This window comes from Fusarium keratoplasticum, chromosome 5 (genome assembly GCF_025433545.1).
Source record: "Fusarium keratoplasticum isolate Fu6.1 chromosome 5, whole genome shotgun sequence".
Taxonomy (NCBI): Eukaryota; Fungi; Ascomycota; class Sordariomycetes; order Hypocreales; family Nectriaceae; genus Fusarium; species Fusarium keratoplasticum.
Genome location: NC_070533.1, coordinates 842,413 through 862,090, shown reverse-complemented (window position 1 = coordinate 862,090; position 19,678 = coordinate 842,413). Strand labels below are relative to the sequence as shown.

The following is a 19,678-nucleotide window of genomic DNA, read 5'->3' as shown; positions in this document are numbered from 1 at the left end:
CACGTTCACCCCTGGGTCGAGAGAGAACCTGCGACGGGTGGGTGGGCTGCTTTCAAAGCACCTGGCGATGCATCATTGTCGACAGAGAAAGTTGTAAAGGTTCAGGGGGGAGGAGGCCGAGGAAGGAGAGCAAAGACAAGAGGTCGTTTGCCCGCGCCAGAAGGAGCTGGGTGCTTGAGGGTTTTGGTCGGGGAGAACCCAGGCGCTCCAGAGAGCTGGGCTGGCGATGTGATATACTGCGAGATGATGGAGGTGTGGGCGCGCGCACGCGCAAAAACGTCCCAAGTCTAGCTCGAGGGGGGCCAGCGGACGACTCGGCGGATCTCTTTCTGTCTCTGTCTGTGTCTGGCACAGGGCAGCAGAGAGAAAGAGGGATGGGGCCGGGGGCGTGTAGGTACCGGGCTTGCTTGGGGCGCTGGGCGGACGTCCGACCCTGTCTGCGAAGAGAGAGGGCGTGGAGGCTAGAACCAGCAGCGAGAGCTGGAGGCAAAGGAGGCGTCAGAAAAAAAAAAGCTGGACCCTCTACAGTGGGCGACGGAGTATGCGTAGTGGCCGTCGATGGTACCCCTTGTAAGCTTGCCAGTAGCACAGGGCAGGGCAGGGCAGGTCGGTAGCTTTTGCTGAGGTGCGCAGATGGATGGAGCTTTTGTAGGGCGAGGTGGTACCCCGGGGGCAGTAAGTCGCTGGTACGGTACTGGTACTGTACGGTGTGGAACCGAGGGCTTTCGCTGGGTCAACCGATGCAGGCAAACTCTGATGCGAGAAGTTGCCTTTTTTGTTGGTGGTTTTTGTGCTGGCTGACTGAGAGCTGACGGTGACGGAGATGGAGGAGAGGAGATGAGGCTTGTTGGTGCGAGTAATGAATGTCCCAGGCCAAGCCAGAAATCTGGCAAGGTACGCAAAGAGATGCTGCTAGGCAGGGACAGAGGCTAAATTTACGGCGCGCAGGAACTCTATCGGGTGGTGTTCCGGAGTTATCGGCGTGAATACTCCGTTGGTAAATTCGCCGGAAGCGAGGTCGGAGGCGAGATCTTTCGAGAAGAAGCTCGATTAGTTAGTTACAAGATGGATATCGATGGATGCCAAAAAAAGAGGCCTGTCGCACAGGTACTGGAGTTGTGAAGTGCAGGGTAGGCGCCTCGCCAAACAACCCGGAGATCCTGGTAGGTGCTGTAGCGACCGGAACCTTGTAGAGTCCAATGCTAAGAGCTCAGCACGTGGCTCAAGAAAGTCTGTTCGTCAAGGTGACGCTTGTAAAAACCAAAGTCAAAGATGAGGGCAGCTAGGATAAACGTAAAAGGAGGGCCAATGGCAGGGAGCTGACGTATAAGAGTAGAGATAAACGAGAGCAAATGTGAGGTAAAGGTGCTTTGGTAATAGGTAGACATCCAACCGTTACATGTCTCGTGCCGTCCAACTCTCAGACCAGAACTGAGATGCCGGCGGTGACAGAGCCAGTTGACTTTATACTCGAGCTAATCTAGTAGCTCGCCCGTGGTCGATGGAACATGGATAGGCTGGCCAGCACCTGTCCCCGTAAAAAAGCTTCATTCTCTGCCAGAGCAAGACTGCAAGGCAAGCCAGGGACAACCCGGGATGTACCACGGTGCTATACTATACCTTCTCAGTAGGGCAATGGGCGTGGAGGAGGATGGATGTGGCAGACAAGCATGGGATGCACATGGGGGGTAATGCGATGGGGAGAGTGCCATCATTGGAGATTTTTTTTTCTGTCTGTCTTTTTTTGCCCTGGTGAGGCCACGCCCCCCTTTTCTTCCTATCAGATACGCCCTGGCGAGACTAACAGAGGAGATGGAAGATGCAAGATGGTTGAAAGGAGTAGGAGGGTGCATGCAGGGAATCTCTGACCCAGGCTTCTACGTACGAAAAGTACAGGCACAAGACCAGTAGAAGACAAACTTGCGAGCCAAAGGGTGCCAAAGAGACATCCCCTATTTCCCGTCACTGGCACCCTCAGTCAAGCGAGTTCTGGCCTAGGCTCTCCCTGGAAATGGAAACAGTCTATCGCTGGGCCCGTCGTCTCCGCTCGTCCCGCCCAGAACCCACGGCCTGGGGCTTGGGAGGATGGAGAATGAGGGCCGAGTTGTGCCATGACCATGACGGAGCGTGCGTTGCGTGGTGCCACTAAGAACAGAATGAGAATGGAAGCTCGCCTCAGGCAGCCGTCACTGTCAGAATGTGGCATGTGCAGCGGCAGCATCCAATGTCAATGTGAGCGCAACGATCTACCCCGTAGGCATTGGGCGTGGCTGACGGGTTCTTGTGACTCTCATAAGCTCTCAAGGCATCTTGTATCATGGGTGTTCATGAATCGTGACGGAAAAGGCTTAGGAACTGACAACTGAAAGAGGGTGAAGAAATAATAGCGTCAGCGCCCATAGCTCGTCGTGCAACAATACGCCCAAAAAGGAAGCGGGCATGCATCACGGCCATGCACTCTAGCAAGCCCGGTCGGCCATCAGCCAGGCCCTTGGAGCAGCGAAAAAAGTCTTGGATCTGGGTCGGGTCCCTTTGCAACCACGTCTCGAGTCGGTATATCAGCACGCGGACGCAAGCTCTGCGCTCGCTCGCAGGGCGTGGGGTACCCATGCTGCTGGAGGGGGGAGAGGGACTGGGGGGCTTGCGGCGTCTCGCTCGCGGCGACTCCAAGCTTGGCCTCTTCTCGATTCACATGTTGCCAATGATAGGTTCATCGTCGCCCACGGCCAGCTTCTGCGCTGTACCACCTTACCCTGACGTACGATGCACCTAAGTAAGGTGGGAGGTGAGGGGGAGGGGCAGAAGGACCGGCGCTTGTACTGCATTGCTCCATACAGAGGAGTACAGTTACAAGCATGCCGTCGTTGAGGTGAGCCTTCTGCCTCGTCCTCCTGGCCCCCGTGGCTGAAGGACGCGTTTTCCAGTGCATGAAAAGTTGTCACTGGGAGCCGTCATGTTCCAATTGGGGTTATGCGCATCTATCGTCGACGTCCGATGACGGCCTTGTAAGTCAACATGCCAGGTCTTGTTTGCCTTTCATCTCTCACCCAGAACGTCATATCGTTCAAGTCGCTAATTGGCAGGTGGTGTGCATTTATGCTTGGCATTGCCTGTCCAGGCCTATTCCGCCGGCCATCTTCCGTTGGTTCTCTTCAACAATAAAGAGTCTCTGGTTATGCCAATCACTTCATGCCGGTAATTTCATAGCGTGTCTACCTAGTTCCGCAGCTCCCAACGTCCACTAATACCGGATGCTCAGGCCCGAGGAAAAGAAACGAAAGGACGGGAAAAAGCCCGCACGTCGGACGATAGAGGGAGTGGGTGCCGTGACTCTTGGCCTCTGGCGGAACAAGACACAGACAGAAGCATTCGAAACCTGCAGAGAGATGGAGCCTCTCCCCCAGGAGGCACAAGAAGGCAAGGCAAGCAAGTCATTGTCGGTTGTCGTCGTGGCCCTGGAACCGTCCACTTTTTGACACTAGGCCGGTAGGTTCTTTGCTTTTCCTCTCATTCGCCGCAGCCGAGAGCTGCAGCATGCAAGGAATAGAGGAAACAGGCCGTCGTCGACGTTTGGGGATTGGCCACCATCAGCCAGGGCGATCGTGTTTCCTGCGTCTTCTCCAATCTCATCTCATTTTCCCGGCCCTGGGCATGTACCTCTGTCCCCCTCCATCAGCATGACATGAGATGGAAAATCGACCAGTTGGTGACACAACGGCTCAGCCTTGCCGTGCGTCGAGTGTGAGTGTGTGTTGGGAGTCGGGTCATGTTCCTACTGGACGCGGTGTCTGGCCCTTCACCGTAAAAGCAAGCCCACCTCACCTCTATGCTGTGGGAGAGAAAGGAAGAAGCAAAAAATGGACAGAAACCTATCTGTCAACCCCCCCTGCAAGTTACTTTTCTGTACATATTTCGGGAACCTCAGCGGTCGGATCCGTTGGGCTGGACCCTGGAGTAGCACCCTTTGTCCTCCACTCTATCAGAGTAGGCCTGGCAGGGGCTCTAAGACATGGACACATGTATGTGCATGCGTCCAAGTGAAAGAAAATCATGACACGCCTTGGAAGGAGCTGCGTAGAAGGAGTCTTTTGTATCAGATAGATTGAGGTTCTTTATTCTTGTTTGACACAGTTATAGAGGTATCAAAGACACTTGTCAAGGTGGAAGATAGCCCGGCAGGGAAGGATGGAGCCGGTGTAGGTATCACCCCGCAGTTGGAAGGAGCTGGCTGGCAGCACCCGTCATTCGCAGTTGCCTCGCCTGAGGTGCTGAGCCGTTTGTTGATCTTCAAACGTCGTGCGTCTCCAGCTCCAACCTCCAATCTCCATCTTCTCCATCTCCCTTCCTCAAAGCTCGTCCAAAAACCCACCAGGCGCCCACTTCTCATCTTCCGACTTTTCCTCACCGGTCACGGTCTGACAGACAGACGACCTTTTGTGCCTCTGCAGTTCTGCCAGCCGCAAGTGCTCGCGCCTTTCATCGGATCCCAGATCCTGGGTCGATCCGCGCAGTTTGCCTCGCCTGCCTCAGAAGCTCCCCCATCTCTCAAATCACGCCCTTGTCCTGTGTGTCTTTTGGGTTGCTGAACCCCTGTTCGGTTGCTCCCCCTAGTCGCCCAGATCGAAGCCGGCTCGCAACTGCTGGTCAAGCTAGACTGCCTGTCGCACACGATCACCGTCGGTCGACCAACGTTGGGTCGTCATCATCCCGTGTGCAGCAGCAGCAACAAGCAACCAGTTCGGTTAACCTTCTTCCGCCAGCCAGACAGACACACACAACATCCCACGCTCACGCACACACTGTTTCCCCTTGTTTCAAGAGGGGAATTGGCGGGCACGCGATCGCTTCTTTGCTCAACAAGCACAAACTCACACGCCCCCTCCATCCGTCCAAGCAAGGCTCGCCCGGGAATCCGCCCCTCCACCCGCGAGCCATCCCGCCGGACGCAGGCGTTACCTCACGCACCGACTTGCCCGTCCTGGGTAGCCTCCCTCGTGGGTGACGTCCTCATCTCCAACTCGTCGTGGTCCGTGAGATCCATACCTACAGCTACAGCACATACATAGACCCGGCGCCCCTCTTCGGTCGACGGACGGCTCCAGGTGGTTCCGTCTCGGGCAATCCATCGCCAGAGCATCTCTTCCTGGCTGGATGCTTTTTCAGCTACGCGGCTCCAGTGACCAGTGGTGCTGCCGGTGCTGCCTCGAGGCCCACGATGGAACCCAGTGGCATGCGCATCCCTGAAGATGCGTCGTTGCGGTACGAGTATATCTCGCCAATTGGTGAGTGCTTATTCCCTTGTTCTGCTCCAACCGTTTGCGCGCGTGGTGCAATGCCGGCTTGTCGTTGGTTGCCGGCGCCTGCGCTTGAGCTCCGCCGCGGCCGTTCCCCGTGGCGCCCCCGTCTTCCCCGTCCGGGCCAAGTCGCTCACGTTGCTCCATTTCCACTTCACTTGCTTGCACACTTACAGCACATCCACTTCAATTTCCATGCCCAATTTAGGCTGGCTACGGCTTCGACTTGCCTCGGCCTTGGTTGTCTGTCGACCAGAAGGAATTGGATCCCACGTCCCACAGTTTCCGCGATCCAATCTCAATGTTTGCGGGCCAATGTCCGGGCTGCCAACATCAACGTCAATGGCTCTTCAGCTTGTGCACACCCGCCCACAATTACTCTCAACAAGTTGTTGATGCTGCTGCCGCTGCCTTTCATGTAGCCATGGGTCTGCCGGCTTGTTTGCTCGCCAATCCCAGCATCCGTATTCGTACGGTCATCATCTTTCGTTGGAACGTGTGACAAGACTATTGCTGGCACCAGTGCCCTCTCCAGCTGTTGCATCACCCGCATACTCGCGCATGATACGCCTCGAGCCTCTGCCTGGCAAGTCTGTCAATGTCATGACACAACTCAATGCTATGCCGTGATCCTCTGACTACCATGGACAAGGCTTCAGGTCGACAGTCGGATATCGGAATCTTTCTCAGGTCGGGCTGTCGCGGGTCTGTTCAAGGGCCAGGAGTCCTGTACATGGCTAATGCTCCGAGGCCATTTCCGTTCACACCCATCATATGCCTGTCTATAATCTGGCTGTACCTTTCCCCGTGACGATTTCTGCCTCTTACACGCATCTCATGTCTTTCTTGGCCCCCACGCTCGGTGTTCTACACTTGACACCTCACAAAGTCTCAGTTTCTACCACTCATCCCCCACGCAATTGTCATTCATACCTCCTTCTTGACCGAATGCTGACCGACGATTAGCCTACTCCAAGTCATCAAGATGCGGCTACTGTGGAAAGCGTGGCAACAGTCAGTCAAAACGTGAACCCAGCCCCTGCACCTCCCCGTTTCCTGCTTCCCCGAACGCCTCAACACCTGCTCCACTGACGGCACGAGACTCTAGTTCCCGCATAGTCGTATCATGGGGGAGAGACTCTACACGTGCCAAGTCAATATTCCCTTCCACTCTTTGTCATACTCCTTCCACACCAGGCACCGAGGGACAGGCGAGGCTAACTAGTACGTGGGATGGTAGGCTACTCTTACTACGCCTCTGCATCATCAATGAGCCCCGGGTTCTACCAGACGCTTCTTGGTAGGTGCTGGAGGCGTTCTGGTACGCTCATGTATCGACCTGATCAGCGTCGATCATGCTGTCCCCATTACACCATCCGCCTCGACTCTAGCCAGTTCAAGCCATCCAGGGACCAGCGACAGACCATCAACCGCTTCAACAGGTACGTCATGGGCGAGACCTATACGAAAGAGGTTGCTCGTCTTCACCCAAAGTCGCGTGACCAGGCAAAGAAGCGAGATAATCACTTTGACCTCATCGAGCGGGTTCACGAAGCCGAGGATGCTCAGCTGCTCAAACCCCCTGAGGCTGCGCACAAGCTTGTCGTGACTCTGGAGACAGATGATTTCACGGAAGAAAAGTTTGAGGTCTACGAGAACTACCAGAGAGTGGTGCACAAGGAGGGGCCGAGCAAAATAACTGCAGGCGGGTTCAAACGCTTCTTGTGCAGCTCACCCCTGAGACGAGAGACGATGGTGGATTCGAATGGCAAAGAGCGCCACCTGGGGTCTTATCATCAGTGCTATAGGTTGGACGGCAAGCTCGTGGCGATCGGTGTGCTTGATCTCTTGCCCGAGTGTGTAAGCTCGGTCTACTTCCTCTACCATGAGAGCATTCACAAGTGGGCGCCGGGCAAACTCGGTGCGCTCTACGAGATTGCTCTGTCCATCGAGGAGGGTTATGGATGGTGGTACCCAGGCTTCTACATTCACAGCTGCCCCAAGATGCGGTACAAGATTGACTATTCACCGCAGTTTATTCTTGATCCGAACTCACTTGCCTGGGATCCTCTGGATCGAAAGATGTTGGATCTCTTGGACAAGAAGCCGTTTGTCAGCCTGTCCCTGGAGAAACAGAGGGAGTCTAATGGTAATGGTGATGGTCCATCGAGCACTGATGAGGATGTGGAGATGAGCAACAAGTCCGATGCCGAATCAGAGGACTCGAAATCTGGAGATGATGAAGATGACTGGCTTTTTAAAACCAACATGCCAGGTATTCCTCCTCTCTCTTCGGTGGCCGACTGGGATCTGGACAACATCGCGTTGAAGATCAAGCCTGATGGACCGTTGTACAAGACATCAAATCTTGTTATTTGGGATAAACGGGGCGTGGAGGATTATCCAGGATTGAAGGCTGGAGTTGCAGAGCTTGTTGCGGCCATTGGGCCAGATCTGATAGACCGAATTTGTTTGGATTTCACGCCACGAGGAGGATAGGATTCTACCTAGGACGAGGGGGACTTGTGTGAATCTATAGAGAATTGATGATGATGCTGGTGAAATATGAAGCAAGAAGGATAAGTATTACGCTGAAATGCCTTGTAAATGATTGCAAGTTGTGAGTTGTAAGTTGAACTGAGTTGAGTGCCTGTGTAATGGATCAAGATCAGAGGCTCCATCAAGCACCCCGCCCACCACACCTAGCTTTTTTCTTTATCTTATCACTCACCTCGGTGAAGGACCAACCTTTTCCAAACATCAAAAAACATCGAGTGATTGAGACCCAGCTTGCGACACAGCATTTCCGCGTCGCGCCCAATAGAGAACTAGCATTGCTACATCTTGCAAGCTTGAGAAGAACACCCCGGTTTTATCTGCTGCTGAGCGCCCGCCATCATCGCAATGGCGACGCAGCAAAGCCTCTTCTCGCCTGCTGAGCTCGCCTACCTCCATCGCACCCTCTCACTCCGACCCCCCATCCGACCCGATGGCCGCACGCCGACGCAGTTTCGTCCCCTGACGGCCGAGACTGGAGTTCTCCCTGGCACAAACGGTAGCGCGCGAGTTCATTTTGCCGACGGCACCGAAGCCATCGTGGGAGTCAAGGCAGAGATTGAAAAGACGGCTGGCGGAGAGGAGGACCAGGGCGAAGAGGATAGAACGAGGGGCGACTGGCTCGAGCTGGCGGTGGAGATTCCCGGACAGAGGGATGATGATGCCTCGACAGTATTTTTGGCCGAGATGTTGAGGGAGGCGCTCTTGGCCGACAAGGAGTTTGCCAAGAAGTTGAGGATCAACAGGCGGTTTCACTGGAGGCTATACCTCGATGTATGTGTGGCTTCTACGGATTGCCCGTCTTTCCGCGACAAGACTGATACTGACTGCATATACAGGTTCTGCTAATATCACCTCCACTGTCATACCCTCTCCCGCTTCTCTCACTCACAACCCACCTCGCCCTCCTGGCTACGCGCCTCCCGCGCCTCAAGTCTGAGGGTGACGAAGACCCCATGTTTGACGACGATTGGGAGGCTTCGAATTTCCTGTACCCGCGCGAGGGTGCTGGCGCAGCTGGATCGCGACCCCCGATTACTCTGCTCGTCGTCGCAGTTGGCGACAACACCATTTTCGACCCAGCCAAGGAGGAGCTTGCTGTCGCAGAGACGGCGCTCGCAGTTTCTGTGGCTGAGGTGCGCCGCGTCAAGACGGAGGGTGACATGGAAGTCGATTCTACGGGCCGCCAGCTTAGGTTGCTGTCTATCCGGACTGTTGACCCGCCTTCGAGACTCACACCACCTGGTGTGCCACACACTACGAATACCAATGGGACGAAGCAGGCGGGCGATGCACAGAGTACTGAGGGAGTGTGGAAGGCGCCTTTGGGAGGAACCAAGTTTGGTGTCATGGATGGCATAATACAGGCCGTGTTGGAGAAGGGTGGTGTTGCGGATGATGTGTTGGATGGTCTCGAGGGAGTTGAGCTGACATGACGAAACATCTGTGATTTGATCACTGTGGCATAGAATACTGCAAGATGTAAAAGGCTGGATATCCGATGTAATCATACAATCTGCGACTTGGAAGGCGTGGGCTCATTATGCTACAGCTATTTTACAGGCAGATTTGAGTTTTTGGTTGCCATTTTTATACATTTCAAAAGATACCAAGCCACTTCTTCTTGTTCTCCTCTGGCTTCTTCTCCTCCTCGGTCTTCTGCGGGGGCTCACGTCCCATGGCTGCGGCCTCGAGCTCGTCCTCGGACTTTTCCTCTCCCTTGCCGAACACGATAGACACGGGGTCCTTGGTCTCGATGCCGTGCATCTTCATAAAGTAGCGGCGCTTGGCGACGTCGTCGAGGTGGCGGGTTCGGTGCTCGACGGCCTTCTCAGCCTTGTCCTGTTCGTGCAGCAGGATGACGTTCTTCCAGCCGACAAAGAAGTGGATCGGGTGCGTCCAGAGGTCCGAGATGGGGGGCACGAGGTCCTTGTAGGGCGAGTTGTAGGCGTAGTTCATGAAGAAGGTGAAGACGCCGAGGGCGAAGAGGGTGCCCTGTGAGGGGTTAGCATCGGTGGTGTGATTTGCTCGTTGCTGCCCATTGGGAGCAATTGAGTTGTGAGTTTAACGCACCATGGTGATGAAAGTGTGCAGAAGCCTACTGTGCCAAAAGAAATGCGCCCAGGTTCCCTCGGGGGCCATCATGCCCGGGTAGTTCTTGGTGTTCTGCGCGGCGATCTCGGCGGCGGTGAGGTCGGGTCCGTAGTGCTTGGGAACATGGTTCCTCTTTGCTCGGGATCCATGGGAAGGCGGGTTGAAGCGTGCGGGCTTCTCGAGAACAATGGGCTTTTCTGTCGAGGAGCTGGCGAAGCGGATTCGGATGCTGTTCTGGGAGAGCGGGATGCTGATGCCGCGCCAGAGGGGTCCCTGGAGGGGGAGGAGGAAGCGGGGGATTATGGCACGGGTTGCCATTGTTGGAGGTGCCTCTGCTGGGGAAGAGAGAAGCTTGTGTTGATCCTGGGTCTCCTCCGCGTGCCACCGGGCGGGCGTTTCAAGGCCGAGGTTGGTGGGTTGAGGCTGTTTTTTTTTTGGCGATGCCCTCACTTTCGATTCAGAAGAATCTTTTTTCCGAAGTCCGCTGAAGGGTTAAAAAAATCAAGCACTGACTCGGACCCGGGAAGCGGGGGACCCACTCCGCTGTTTGCTCCCCTCCGTTTGCTCGGTCCAAACCAAAAAGGGTCAAGGGCTCTGACATCAGGTACTTGCTACCCCGGAAAAACCTGGCCGCCGCGCGGACCCGCCCTCATGATCCGACTTCACCCGGAGCCACATTCGCAGTCTGCGTAATTCTCGCACTCTGATTGGTTGGACCTACCCCAGCCACAGGTGGCTGCCGAACGGCCGTTGGCGAAAAAGTGAGCAAACTTCCCGGGCAGATGGCCAAGGCAGGCACACACCGGGGCGGCGGGCGGCCCTTTTGGCGGGCTGTCATGCTGTCATAAAGATTTGTTTTGCCTCTTTCCCTTTTTTTTCTTCCTTCCCTCCTCCTTTCCCTTCATCCTCTCTCCCTCTCTCCATTACCAACCACATCTTCAAGATCCATTTCTTGACCTTGGCTCGAGCCTCACCTTGCCTTTACCACCTCATCCTTACCCGTTAATTCATACCTAACATTCACAATGGCTGGCGGTAAGTGCTCTTTTTTCTGTGCAGCAGCCTTCGCCCTTTGTTTGCGCCGTGACCGTGAGCGTCGCTGGGAGGTCAATTGAGGATCGCGAGACAGAGGAGCTTCAGCGCAGAGGATTCCACGGCTTCAATTCGAAGTTTCGGGTCTTTTGAGGGTTCTGCGGCGACCGCTGACGGCGGGCACGCGAGCTGTCTCTTTCAGCCAGCCTGCGTCATTTTACCCAGACAAGGCTCCCTCCTGACCAAGATTCTCTCGACAATGGCTCACCAACAGCCTGTGCGACGCCATTCAACAGCATCGCAATCTCACCCTCGCCCTCTCTTAGACTCAATCCCTCTCAGCAGCGCTCACACCCGGCACCGCACCGGATCCGCATTTTCACTCACATACTAACTCGACATTCCCTCAGGCGACGTCAAGAAGGGTGCCAACCTGTTCAAGACCCGATGTGCTCAGTGCCACACCGTTGAGAAGGACGGCGGCAACAAGATCGGCCCCGCCCTGCACGGCCTCTTCGGCCGCAAGAGTGGTACCGTCGAGGGCTACGCCTACACCGACGCCAACAAGCAGAAGGGTGTCGAGTGGAACGACCAGACCCTCTTCGACTACCTCGAGAACCCCAAGAAGTACATCCCCGGCACCAAGATGGCCTTCGGTGGCCTGAAGAAGGCCAAGGACCGAAACGACCTCATTGCGTAAGTTTTGACTCTTTTCAACACCTGCGTCTCCGACGTCGCGTGTTCAGACCTTTCACATGAACAGTGGCTAACCCTTGTCTCAACAGCTACCTCAAGGACTCTTGTGCTTAAGCGACCAAAAGACATCGCGTGTAATGTTACGACTTTTTTGATAGACGAGGGATCGCGCCAGGGGGCGATTGTACTTATAGACCATACAGCACTTAGAAAGACAACGGTGCTTGTACCTATTCCCATCTCCTCTTTATGCGTTTTCTTCGTCCTCCCGAGACAGAGAAGAAGAAGAAAAGCCAGGCGTTGGTTAAGGGGGGCGGAATAGGATCTACGATTAAAAAAAGAAATCCGCCCTTTTCATATCCAGAGCCTTGTATTGTTTGATGACGAAAAAAGAATTGATTCACTGATCTCAACGCAATGCCTTGATCTCATGCAGTTTCTTGTGTATGACCTCAACGTCATTCCTGGTAGCACCCATGACAACCGAAAAAAAAGGGTGGTCGCCGATCTTGCTCTCCGACCTCCCCGATCCATTCCCATTTATCGCCGACCAATCTCAATCATGTCATTTTCGATGACAAGTCACTCACCATAAGTCATGAGCCACCGATAGCCGGGTGGGTGCGCGGTTTTGAGCTGGTACGAGAAAAAAGCTACCAAGATTTCCCGATCATGAGGACATACCAACTTTTTTTTTTCTTCTTGGTTTAGCTCGCCGAGCTATTTCCGTTGCTCCGGTGCGGCGAATGCGGCAAGAGATTTGCGGCGGATCGGGAGGGACCTTGTCATCGGGCATTTTCTTGCCCCTGACTAAGGAGGCGGAAGGGGGTTGCTGATTGGACTTTGGAGGTCGAGCCACGAGGTGGCTGGGACTTTGGAAAGGATGAAGGGAGCAAGTAGAGGATGATCGACAATGGTTCGCATCAGGAATCAACTGCAATAGCTGGCTAATTATCATCATAATACGAAATACGTATCGCCATAAGAGAAATAATAGACATCATAATATGAGATCGTCATCATCACAATATAAACAATTATCATCAGAATGTATCATTAAATTCTTCAAAAGATATACAGAGTCTCTTCTAAAGGTATGGTATCAGTTAGACTCCCGCATCTTGGCTTCCAGTTTCCTGTACGACTCTGGATTGCGCACACTACGGCGTGTCGTCGTCAGGGCATACTCCCAGTCCTGGTCGTCAATCTCTGGCTTCTTCTTCTCGCCCTTCAACACACGCTTCACGGTGTTCTCGGCAGCCCGGATGTGCAATCCATCCAGATCAGCACCGCTAAAGTCGTCACACCGCTTGTCACGTGCGACGGGCTCGAGGCGGTTGAGTTCGGCCGGCGTGGCTGATGGATGATTCGTGCGGTAGATGGCGTGCAGGATGTCAACTCGTTCATCTGTTGTTGGGAGATCCAAGAAGAGCTGAACGCTGAGACGACCAGGTCGAAGCATCGCCGGATCTATCATATCCGGGCGGTTGGTTGTGCCGATGACGTACACGCCGGCACGATCACGAGCGCCATCAAGCTCTGTGAGCAGTGCATTGACAACTCGAGCACCAGCTTCCGTGGAAGAGTTATCACGCCTCGGCACGAGTGAATCCATCTCGTCAAAGAAGAGGATACAGGGCGTGGAAGAGCGTGCACGGTTGAACAGCTCACGCACAGCACGCTCCGACTCGCCCACGTACTTGTTGAGTAGCTCGGGACCGTTGATGAGAATGAAGCTGGCCTGCGCTTCGTTGGCGACGGCCTGAGCAACAAGGGTCTTGCCACAGCCGGGAGGTCCCCAGAGGAGACATCCAGCTGGACGGTTGATACCGGCGCCAAGATAGAGTTCTGGGTTCTTGATGGGCCCAATGATGGACATGTCGAGCTGGTTGCGCACCTGCTCAAGGGCACCGACCTGATCCCATGTGACACTGGGGATGACAGTGAAGCCTTCCTTGCGGAGCGAAGGTGTAAAGCCCTTGATGGCCGTTTTGAAGTCCTCCAGAGTTACCGGGGTCTCAGGGGGTTCTGGAAAAGGTGGGCGAGGTGCTTGATCGGCAAGTTCCATAAGGTCTGCTGATGGGTCGATAATAGGCTCATCGAGGCTAAGAAAGCAGTTTCGATACTCGTCCATGTGCCTGATTCGCTCTATCGTAGCGTCTTGAGCCAGCGTCGTGACAACCACAATATCCGCGCCAACAAAGCCGTGTGTCATCTTGGCCAGTGCCTGAAAGTCGACATCCTCAGCGAGCTGCATGCCTCGTGTGATGTGTTTGAAGATATCCTGTCGAGCCTCAAGGTCGGGTATCCTCATCTGAATTGTGCGCTCAAACAAACCCTCCTTCAACACGGCAGGGTCGACATCCGTGATCCTCGAAGTCGTCGCCATGGCCAGAACGTGTCCATCCTTCTCTTGATCTGCCTTTAGCCGCTGCATCTGTCGCATAAACTGTGTAACGGTCCGACGGTGACTCTCGCTGTGCCCGCTTCCTCCTGGTTTCGACATGTACCAATCGAGTTGCTCGATGAGGACAATACAAGGGGCAAGCCTCATTGCTTCGTCAATCGCGTCGTTCAAGCTCCTTTCCATGCGTTCAGGGTCCTCAAAGCAGCCCCCGAGAGAGACAATTGGAACCTCCAGCTTGGCCGCAAGAGACTTGACCAAGGACTTCTTGCCAATGCCTGGCGGGCCTGACAATAGAATACCTGGCACTTTTCGCCAACTCTTGGTCGCATATAACTCGGGCCATTTGAGCGCGGGCTCGGTGATGCGCATTAGGTCTGAATAGATATCGCCCACACCGCCGAGCAGCAGTGGATCCGAAGGATGTTCGACTCTGAAGCGGCTCGACTTTGATGCCTTCTTTGTCTTGTCCTTGTCCTTGTCTGACTTTTCCAAGGCCGGCGCATCTGTATCCGTCAGGGCGCCCTTTGGTGTTGTCGCACCGTTCGCTGCTTGCTCTTGGCCATCTTCCTGCAGTCGTCGCTTCTTGACGGCGCGCGGGGCCTCGGTCTGCGGCGTCGAATTCGGGCCGCCAGACGGGCTCTGGGCCGTATGCCAATGCTTCGTCATCTGGCGATTGAGCAAGAATCGGTCGTCTTCAGGTTTCGCCGGTTCCTCGAGAGCGGCCTCCGAATCGCTCGAATCGCCCAATTCCTCCTTACGAAATTGTAGCACTCGTTCGATCGAGTCCTCAAGAGGACGCTTCTTCTGTCGGCTCAGGCTCGAATTGGACCGTTTGATGGCGTCGTAGACGGCCGAGATGCTCTTGAAGGGCTTTCCGTCGTTAGCATCTTCAAGCTTTTTGAGAATCTGGTAGACATCGCGGTCGAGGCCCTGCCGGAGGTTGACCCGGGGCCGTTTGGCGCCCAGCGTCATGACGGTATGCGATTTGGAAATGTTACGCTGAAGAGAAATTCTGAGAGAGATGGGTCCGATCGATAAGATTGTGCAGCGGCTGCGGTGGAGGAACATACTTACGTAAGGCAGACGGAACTTGATGCGGTTTCTTACCAGCACCTCGATGATCGATTGAAAAAGGAAAATCGGTGAGCATGAGAGAGGAGAGCGGAAGCCGTTACATAGTAAGTACTTAAGTTGAACAGAGATTTCTGATCATGACTTGTTTAGGTACGAAGGAATCGTGTTGTGAACCTGACAGGACGGACGTATCTCATCATAAAGCTAATAAAATAATGTAAGAGACCTTTATTAATTTTACTTTACTTTAAATTATTATCTTCTTCCCATTGGATTGTGTTTATATAATCCTTACTATATATCTATCTAATACAAAAGATTGGCCTAAGGAATGCTCATGATTATAATAATTGTCAAGAAGTTGTGAATATTTTATACATTTCTTATCTTAAGCGTTGGAGGGGCCCTGCTTATCGATAAAGCTGTGGAACCCTTCTGCGCCCGATGACGATGGTCTCCCTCGTCCCTCGTGACAATCGCCGAGCCGACTCTCGCAGACCTAATCTTGCGCAATTTCACGACAACAATCCCTCTCCAGGCCATTCCACGGCAATTCTAGAAGCTGTGATACTCACCATGGGAGGCAACGCGAGTAAAGTAACAGCCCAGGACAAGTAAGCTTCTTATCCTCCCCAGATCACTCCGCCATCTCCCTCTCCGATTGCGCTCGTGACTAACATCCTCCCCCTCCGCTAGAGCGATCCTGGACATGAAGAACCAGCGAGACAAGCTACACCAGTACCAACGGCGCATCAGCGTGCTCACCGACAAGGAGACCGAGATTGCGAGGCAGATGCTGGCAAAGGGCGACAAGAAGAGGGCTCTGCTGGCGCTGCGGCGCAAGAAGTACCAGGAGTCGCTGCTCGCCAAGACGGACGCGCAACTAGCGCAGCTCGAGAAGTTGACGACCGATGTCGAGTTTGCGCTTATACAAAAGGATGTCTTGTTCGGACTGCAGCAGGGAACCAAGGTGCTGCAGGAGATTCATGCTGAGATGGGCGGTATAGAACATGTGGAGAAGTTGATGGGAGAGACGGCGGATGCAATCGCGTATCAACAGGTGAGCATCTCAGGAGTATATTTTTCAATGGATCTTTACTTACGCCCCTTTAGGAAGTTAGCGACATGCTCGGAGGCCGCATCTCGAACCAGGACGAGGAAGAAGTGGAAGAGGAATTACTCGCCCTCGAAGCCGAAGTCGCGCAAGAATTGCCCTCAGTCCCCATCGCACAACCGCCCGTGGCAGAACAGAGACAAGAGCAAGAGGCGCAGGCCGAAAGGAGAAAGCAACCAGCCATGCTAGCTGCATGAGCGAGACGAGACGATCATCACATCTTGGACGAGTGTTGCATTTTTGGCGAGTTGATTTTTTTGTTAACACACTTAGAGATGGGTCTATACAAGCGATCACGTTGAGGCGTTGAGAGGCATTTTGCATTTAAATTCATCAATTTCGACATGATTGTCATTAGTCCTTCTTGCTGCTTTGCTATCCCGATCCGAACCTGTGGATTAGACCCTTCATCATAGACGTGGCTCCTGATCGATAGCCACCTCCAAACATGGCATAGTGGTTGAGATGATGATATCTGAAGCATGTCAGTATCTCGTACAGGCCTGAAACCAAAAGGGAGCTGCTTACAGTTCGTATAGCCTCAGTCGATCCTCCCACTCCCCCGCAGGTTCAGCTGGGGGGACAAGCCGCCGATACTCACGCCAAAAGTGAGGGGTGAAGCCTCCAAACATTATCATAATGCCGAGCTCATACTCGGAGTGGCCATAGACAACCGCAGGGTCGTATACAACCTCTTCGCAGCCACCTTTGCCGGCAATCTGCCCTCTCGAATGGTTACCGCTCCACAAATCGCCATGAATGACGACCGGCTTGATGTTCTTGACTTTGTCGTCTCCGATCAACCGCGGGACAACATTGGAGGCAACCTTTTCAATGAGCCTTTCAAATTCTGGGTCTGGGCCGTGGTTGCGAACCGCCTCGCGCTTGATGTGTCTGAGGCGGTTCTCGGCGTAAAAGTCAGCCCACGACTCTTTCCACGAATTGTCCTGCTCTGTAGATCCGCAGCACGTCGGGACATGGAAGCCAAACATGGGCTTATCGTGGCCCTCTGGAATAGGTGCGGGTGTAGTGTGTAGCTGGGCGAGCTTTGCAGCGAGGGTCCTGCCCGTGCCACCAGGGGCTGAAGATCCCAAGTCCAGGAAGTCGGTCACGAGGAAGAAGTGTCCCTCGCGGTTGGCTAGAGCTCCATGGGCGTGAGAACGAGGGCAGAAGTTGGGGACTGTATCTGCGATGGCGTTGAGGGAGGCATGTTCACCTGTGAGTGTTAGAGGATATGGTTGTGAGAGTAGTTAGATAGAATATATACCTCGAAACATAATCTCGGCCTCCTTTCCAGGACCAGTCTTTACAAAGTAGTTGACTGGCTTCCCGTCAACCGTGGTCGATATCTTGAAAGTCGACGCAAAGCCTGATCCGCCATGGGAAGCGATGGACGAGCAGGCGGGGTCCAACCCGAGCGCCTCAACGATGGCGGGGTCAACCTTGGTATACGGCATGGCGACGAGACGAAGACAATGCAGTAAAAGAGCCTGTTTCTGCGAATCTATCAATGTTGTAAAGCCGCTGATATGACGCCCATGTCTCGAGAGAGGTGTGTATTGCAGGCTAAAAGGACGTGGGATGAGGTGACGTCAAAGCCGGGGGATTACTTAATGACGAAAGTGAACTGCGGCAGATATAGTGACCTATTTTATGCACGAGTAGATGGGTCATGCAATGCAAAAAGGGTCCAAGTTTGAGCAACCCGTGATAAAACAAAATGTCTTCTATCGTACGATAGAGACTCTATCCATTCGTTGCTTTCTTAGATTGGGAGCGGACTCTTGTTCGGCGCCGGGAGGGCTCCACTCTTTTTCCGGAGGTGTCCCGGTTCTACGGCCGGTGAGTGAATTCGTTCAGGTTAGGATCAACTCTGGAGAAACAAGGTTTCTGGGGTAGCCAGGTCCTCATGGGTTGCAGGTATAACGTGTTGACCAAGATAAGTAGCCCTATGAGGCTGAGTTGAAACTCACTGGCGTTGGCTATTCTCGAAACTTTGTCCTGTTTGAACAGAGCATGAGAATGCAAATCCGAATGGGACCTCGAGAGAAAAGGTTGCCTAAGTTTTGCTTCCAGACTTTCTTGAAAACTTGAAATATCTCGACCAGACAAGGCCATCGGAGGGAATGTGTAATATGGTGAGACCTTCAGCCCTCGGCGCTGTCGGCCCCTCTATCAAAGCACGCCATCGATTCTTGGGTACGAATAGAGTAAGAGGGGTCTACCACTGCCTCACCAACACGAGCCACTGTCGTGATGAAAGCAGTTCCTGCCAACACTCACTCACTCAGAGTAGAAACGATTTAGAAGCCTATCGAATGTCAAATCGGGCTGGTGACACAACAGGCCACAATTTAGCAGCCTACCTGGATCGGTCGGAATCCATCTACACCTTTCCGACTTGAGCGACCTCGGCTCACCCAAGGCAAACCAACTCAATCAACTTCTTGATCAGCACGCTCAAGGCTGGGCTTTGCAAAAAAACCATGTTCATAACACGGGGCATGCGTCAAGGTCCATACCGGCATTATCTCTCCCTCGAGGTTGAGCCGGCCGCCGCGACTCTGGCGTCAGTCGCTGCATCCGGTGATGTTGAGCGGCTCCGATGCTTCCTGGCTGCCGAGGAAGAATCACCTCCTTCTGAGGAAACCATTCAATACCTATTAGCATCCGCCTCATGGGCCGAAGAGATCTCGGTCGTTGAGTATCTGCTCGCCGAGTATCCGCCCGGCAAACTCGCCGAGGAACCTATCCGGGCCGCCATCTACTCGGGCTCTATGCCGCTCGTATCGGCCTTCCTCCGGGTGGACCCTGATATCTTGCTGATGCAGTACGACCGTCAGGGTTCGGCACTTATCGCCGCATGTCGGAGTCGTCAGCGACCCGAGTTTATCAGGTTCCTTCTCGAAGCTGGCGCCGACCCTAATCAAGATCCCGACTGCGCTTATCTCCCCCCTCTCGGATGGGTTGCTGGGTGGTATCAGAAGAGTTATCCGGGGACAGAGGTGGTCGACATGTTGCTCGACTATGGAGCCGAGACTGCGAACTCGGGGGCGCTCCGGTGGGCGGCGAGGGGGAACCATGAGGATGTTGTGCGGCGTCTGTTGGAACGGGGAGCAGACCATGAGAAGGATTCGGCAGATCACACCAAGTTGCGAGGAAAACAATCCCTAGCGCTTCATGAAGCGGCGTCCAGGGGATACATTGGAGTGATGAGGATACTCCTCGAGCACGGAGTGGATGTAAACTGTAAGAGCTCTAATGGTAAGACGGCATTGGAAGAGGCGGAACAGATAGAAGAGGTGACAGGAACGGATCTGTCAGCGGCCAAGGAGTTATTAACGAGTTGGAATCAGGTGCAAGCATAGAAGAGATGGAACAAGTGGAATAATTGCATGTGTATTATACTCC

At 54.0% G+C, this 19,678-nt stretch overlaps 8 protein-coding genes across 8 annotated transcripts; 5 read left to right on the top strand and 3 right to left on the bottom strand.

Moving 5' to 3' along the window:
* Positions 1–5,215: 5,215 nt before the first annotated feature.
* NCS57_00693100 (Arginyltransferase) lies at positions 5,216–7,793 on the top strand (the record flags this gene model as incomplete). The annotated part of the gene is made up of 3 exons (XM_053056798.1): positions 5,216–5,282; positions 6,261–6,320; positions 6,535–7,793. The coding sequence occupies 3 exons, from the start codon at positions 5,216–5,218 to the stop codon at positions 7,791–7,793; spliced, it is 1,386 nt and encodes a 461-aa protein (XP_052912993.1).
* Positions 7,794–8,198: 405 nt separating this feature from the next.
* On the top strand, positions 8,199–9,286 carry NCS57_00693000 (RNase-PH domain-containing protein; the record flags this gene model as incomplete). The annotated part of the gene is made up of 2 exons (XM_053056797.1): positions 8,199–8,624; positions 8,690–9,286. The coding sequence occupies 2 exons, from the start codon at positions 8,199–8,201 to the stop codon at positions 9,284–9,286; spliced, it is 1,023 nt and encodes a 340-aa protein (XP_052912992.1).
* A 163-nt stretch (positions 9,287–9,449) lies between these two features.
* On the bottom strand, positions 9,450–10,412 carry NCS57_00692900 (uncharacterized protein; the record flags this gene model as incomplete). Its single annotated transcript, XM_053056796.1, has 2 exons — positions 9,924–10,412; positions 9,450–9,845 (listed from the first exon to the last, which is right to left on the bottom strand). The coding sequence occupies exons 1-2, from the start codon at positions 10,260–10,262 to the stop codon at positions 9,450–9,452; spliced, it is 735 nt and encodes a 244-aa protein (XP_052912991.1). The 5' UTR covers positions 10,263–10,412.
* A 557-nt stretch (positions 10,413–10,969) lies between these two features.
* Positions 10,970–11,786, top strand: NCS57_00692800 (uncharacterized protein; the record flags this gene model as incomplete). The annotated part of the gene is made up of 3 exons (XM_053056795.1): positions 10,970–10,979; positions 11,387–11,672; positions 11,762–11,786. 3 exons carry the CDS (start codon positions 10,970–10,972, stop codon positions 11,784–11,786), a joined length of 321 nt encoding a protein of 106 aa, XP_052912990.1.
* Positions 11,787–12,774: 988 nt separating this feature from the next.
* On the bottom strand, positions 12,775–15,075 carry NCS57_00692700 (uncharacterized protein; the record flags this gene model as incomplete). Its single annotated transcript, XM_053056794.1, has 1 exon — positions 12,775–15,075. Exon 1 carries the CDS (start codon positions 15,049–15,051, stop codon positions 12,775–12,777), a length of 2,277 nt encoding a protein of 758 aa, XP_052912989.1. The 5' UTR covers positions 15,052–15,075.
* Positions 15,076–15,597: 522 nt separating this feature from the next.
* On the top strand, positions 15,598–16,464 carry NCS57_00692600 (uncharacterized protein; the record flags this gene model as incomplete). Its single annotated transcript, XM_053056793.1, has 3 exons — positions 15,598–15,767; positions 15,850–16,213; positions 16,267–16,464. The coding sequence occupies 3 exons, from the start codon at positions 15,598–15,600 to the stop codon at positions 16,462–16,464; spliced, it is 732 nt and encodes a 243-aa protein (XP_052912988.1).
* Positions 16,465–16,642: 178 nt separating this feature from the next.
* Positions 16,643–17,724, bottom strand: NCS57_00692500 (Protein-ribulosamine 3-kinase; the record flags this gene model as incomplete). The annotated part of the gene is made up of 3 exons (XM_053056792.1): positions 16,643–16,742; positions 16,796–17,483; positions 17,535–17,724. The coding sequence occupies 3 exons, from the start codon at positions 17,722–17,724 to the stop codon at positions 16,643–16,645; spliced, it is 978 nt and encodes a 325-aa protein (XP_052912987.1).
* A 984-nt stretch (positions 17,725–18,708) lies between these two features.
* Positions 18,709–19,635, top strand: NCS57_00692400 (uncharacterized protein; the record flags this gene model as incomplete). The annotated part of the gene is made up of 1 exon (XM_053056791.1): positions 18,709–19,635. The coding sequence occupies exon 1, from the start codon at positions 18,754–18,756 to the stop codon at positions 19,633–19,635; it is 882 nt and encodes a 293-aa protein (XP_052912986.1). The 5' UTR covers positions 18,709–18,753.
* Positions 19,636–19,678: the final 43 nt, after the last annotated feature.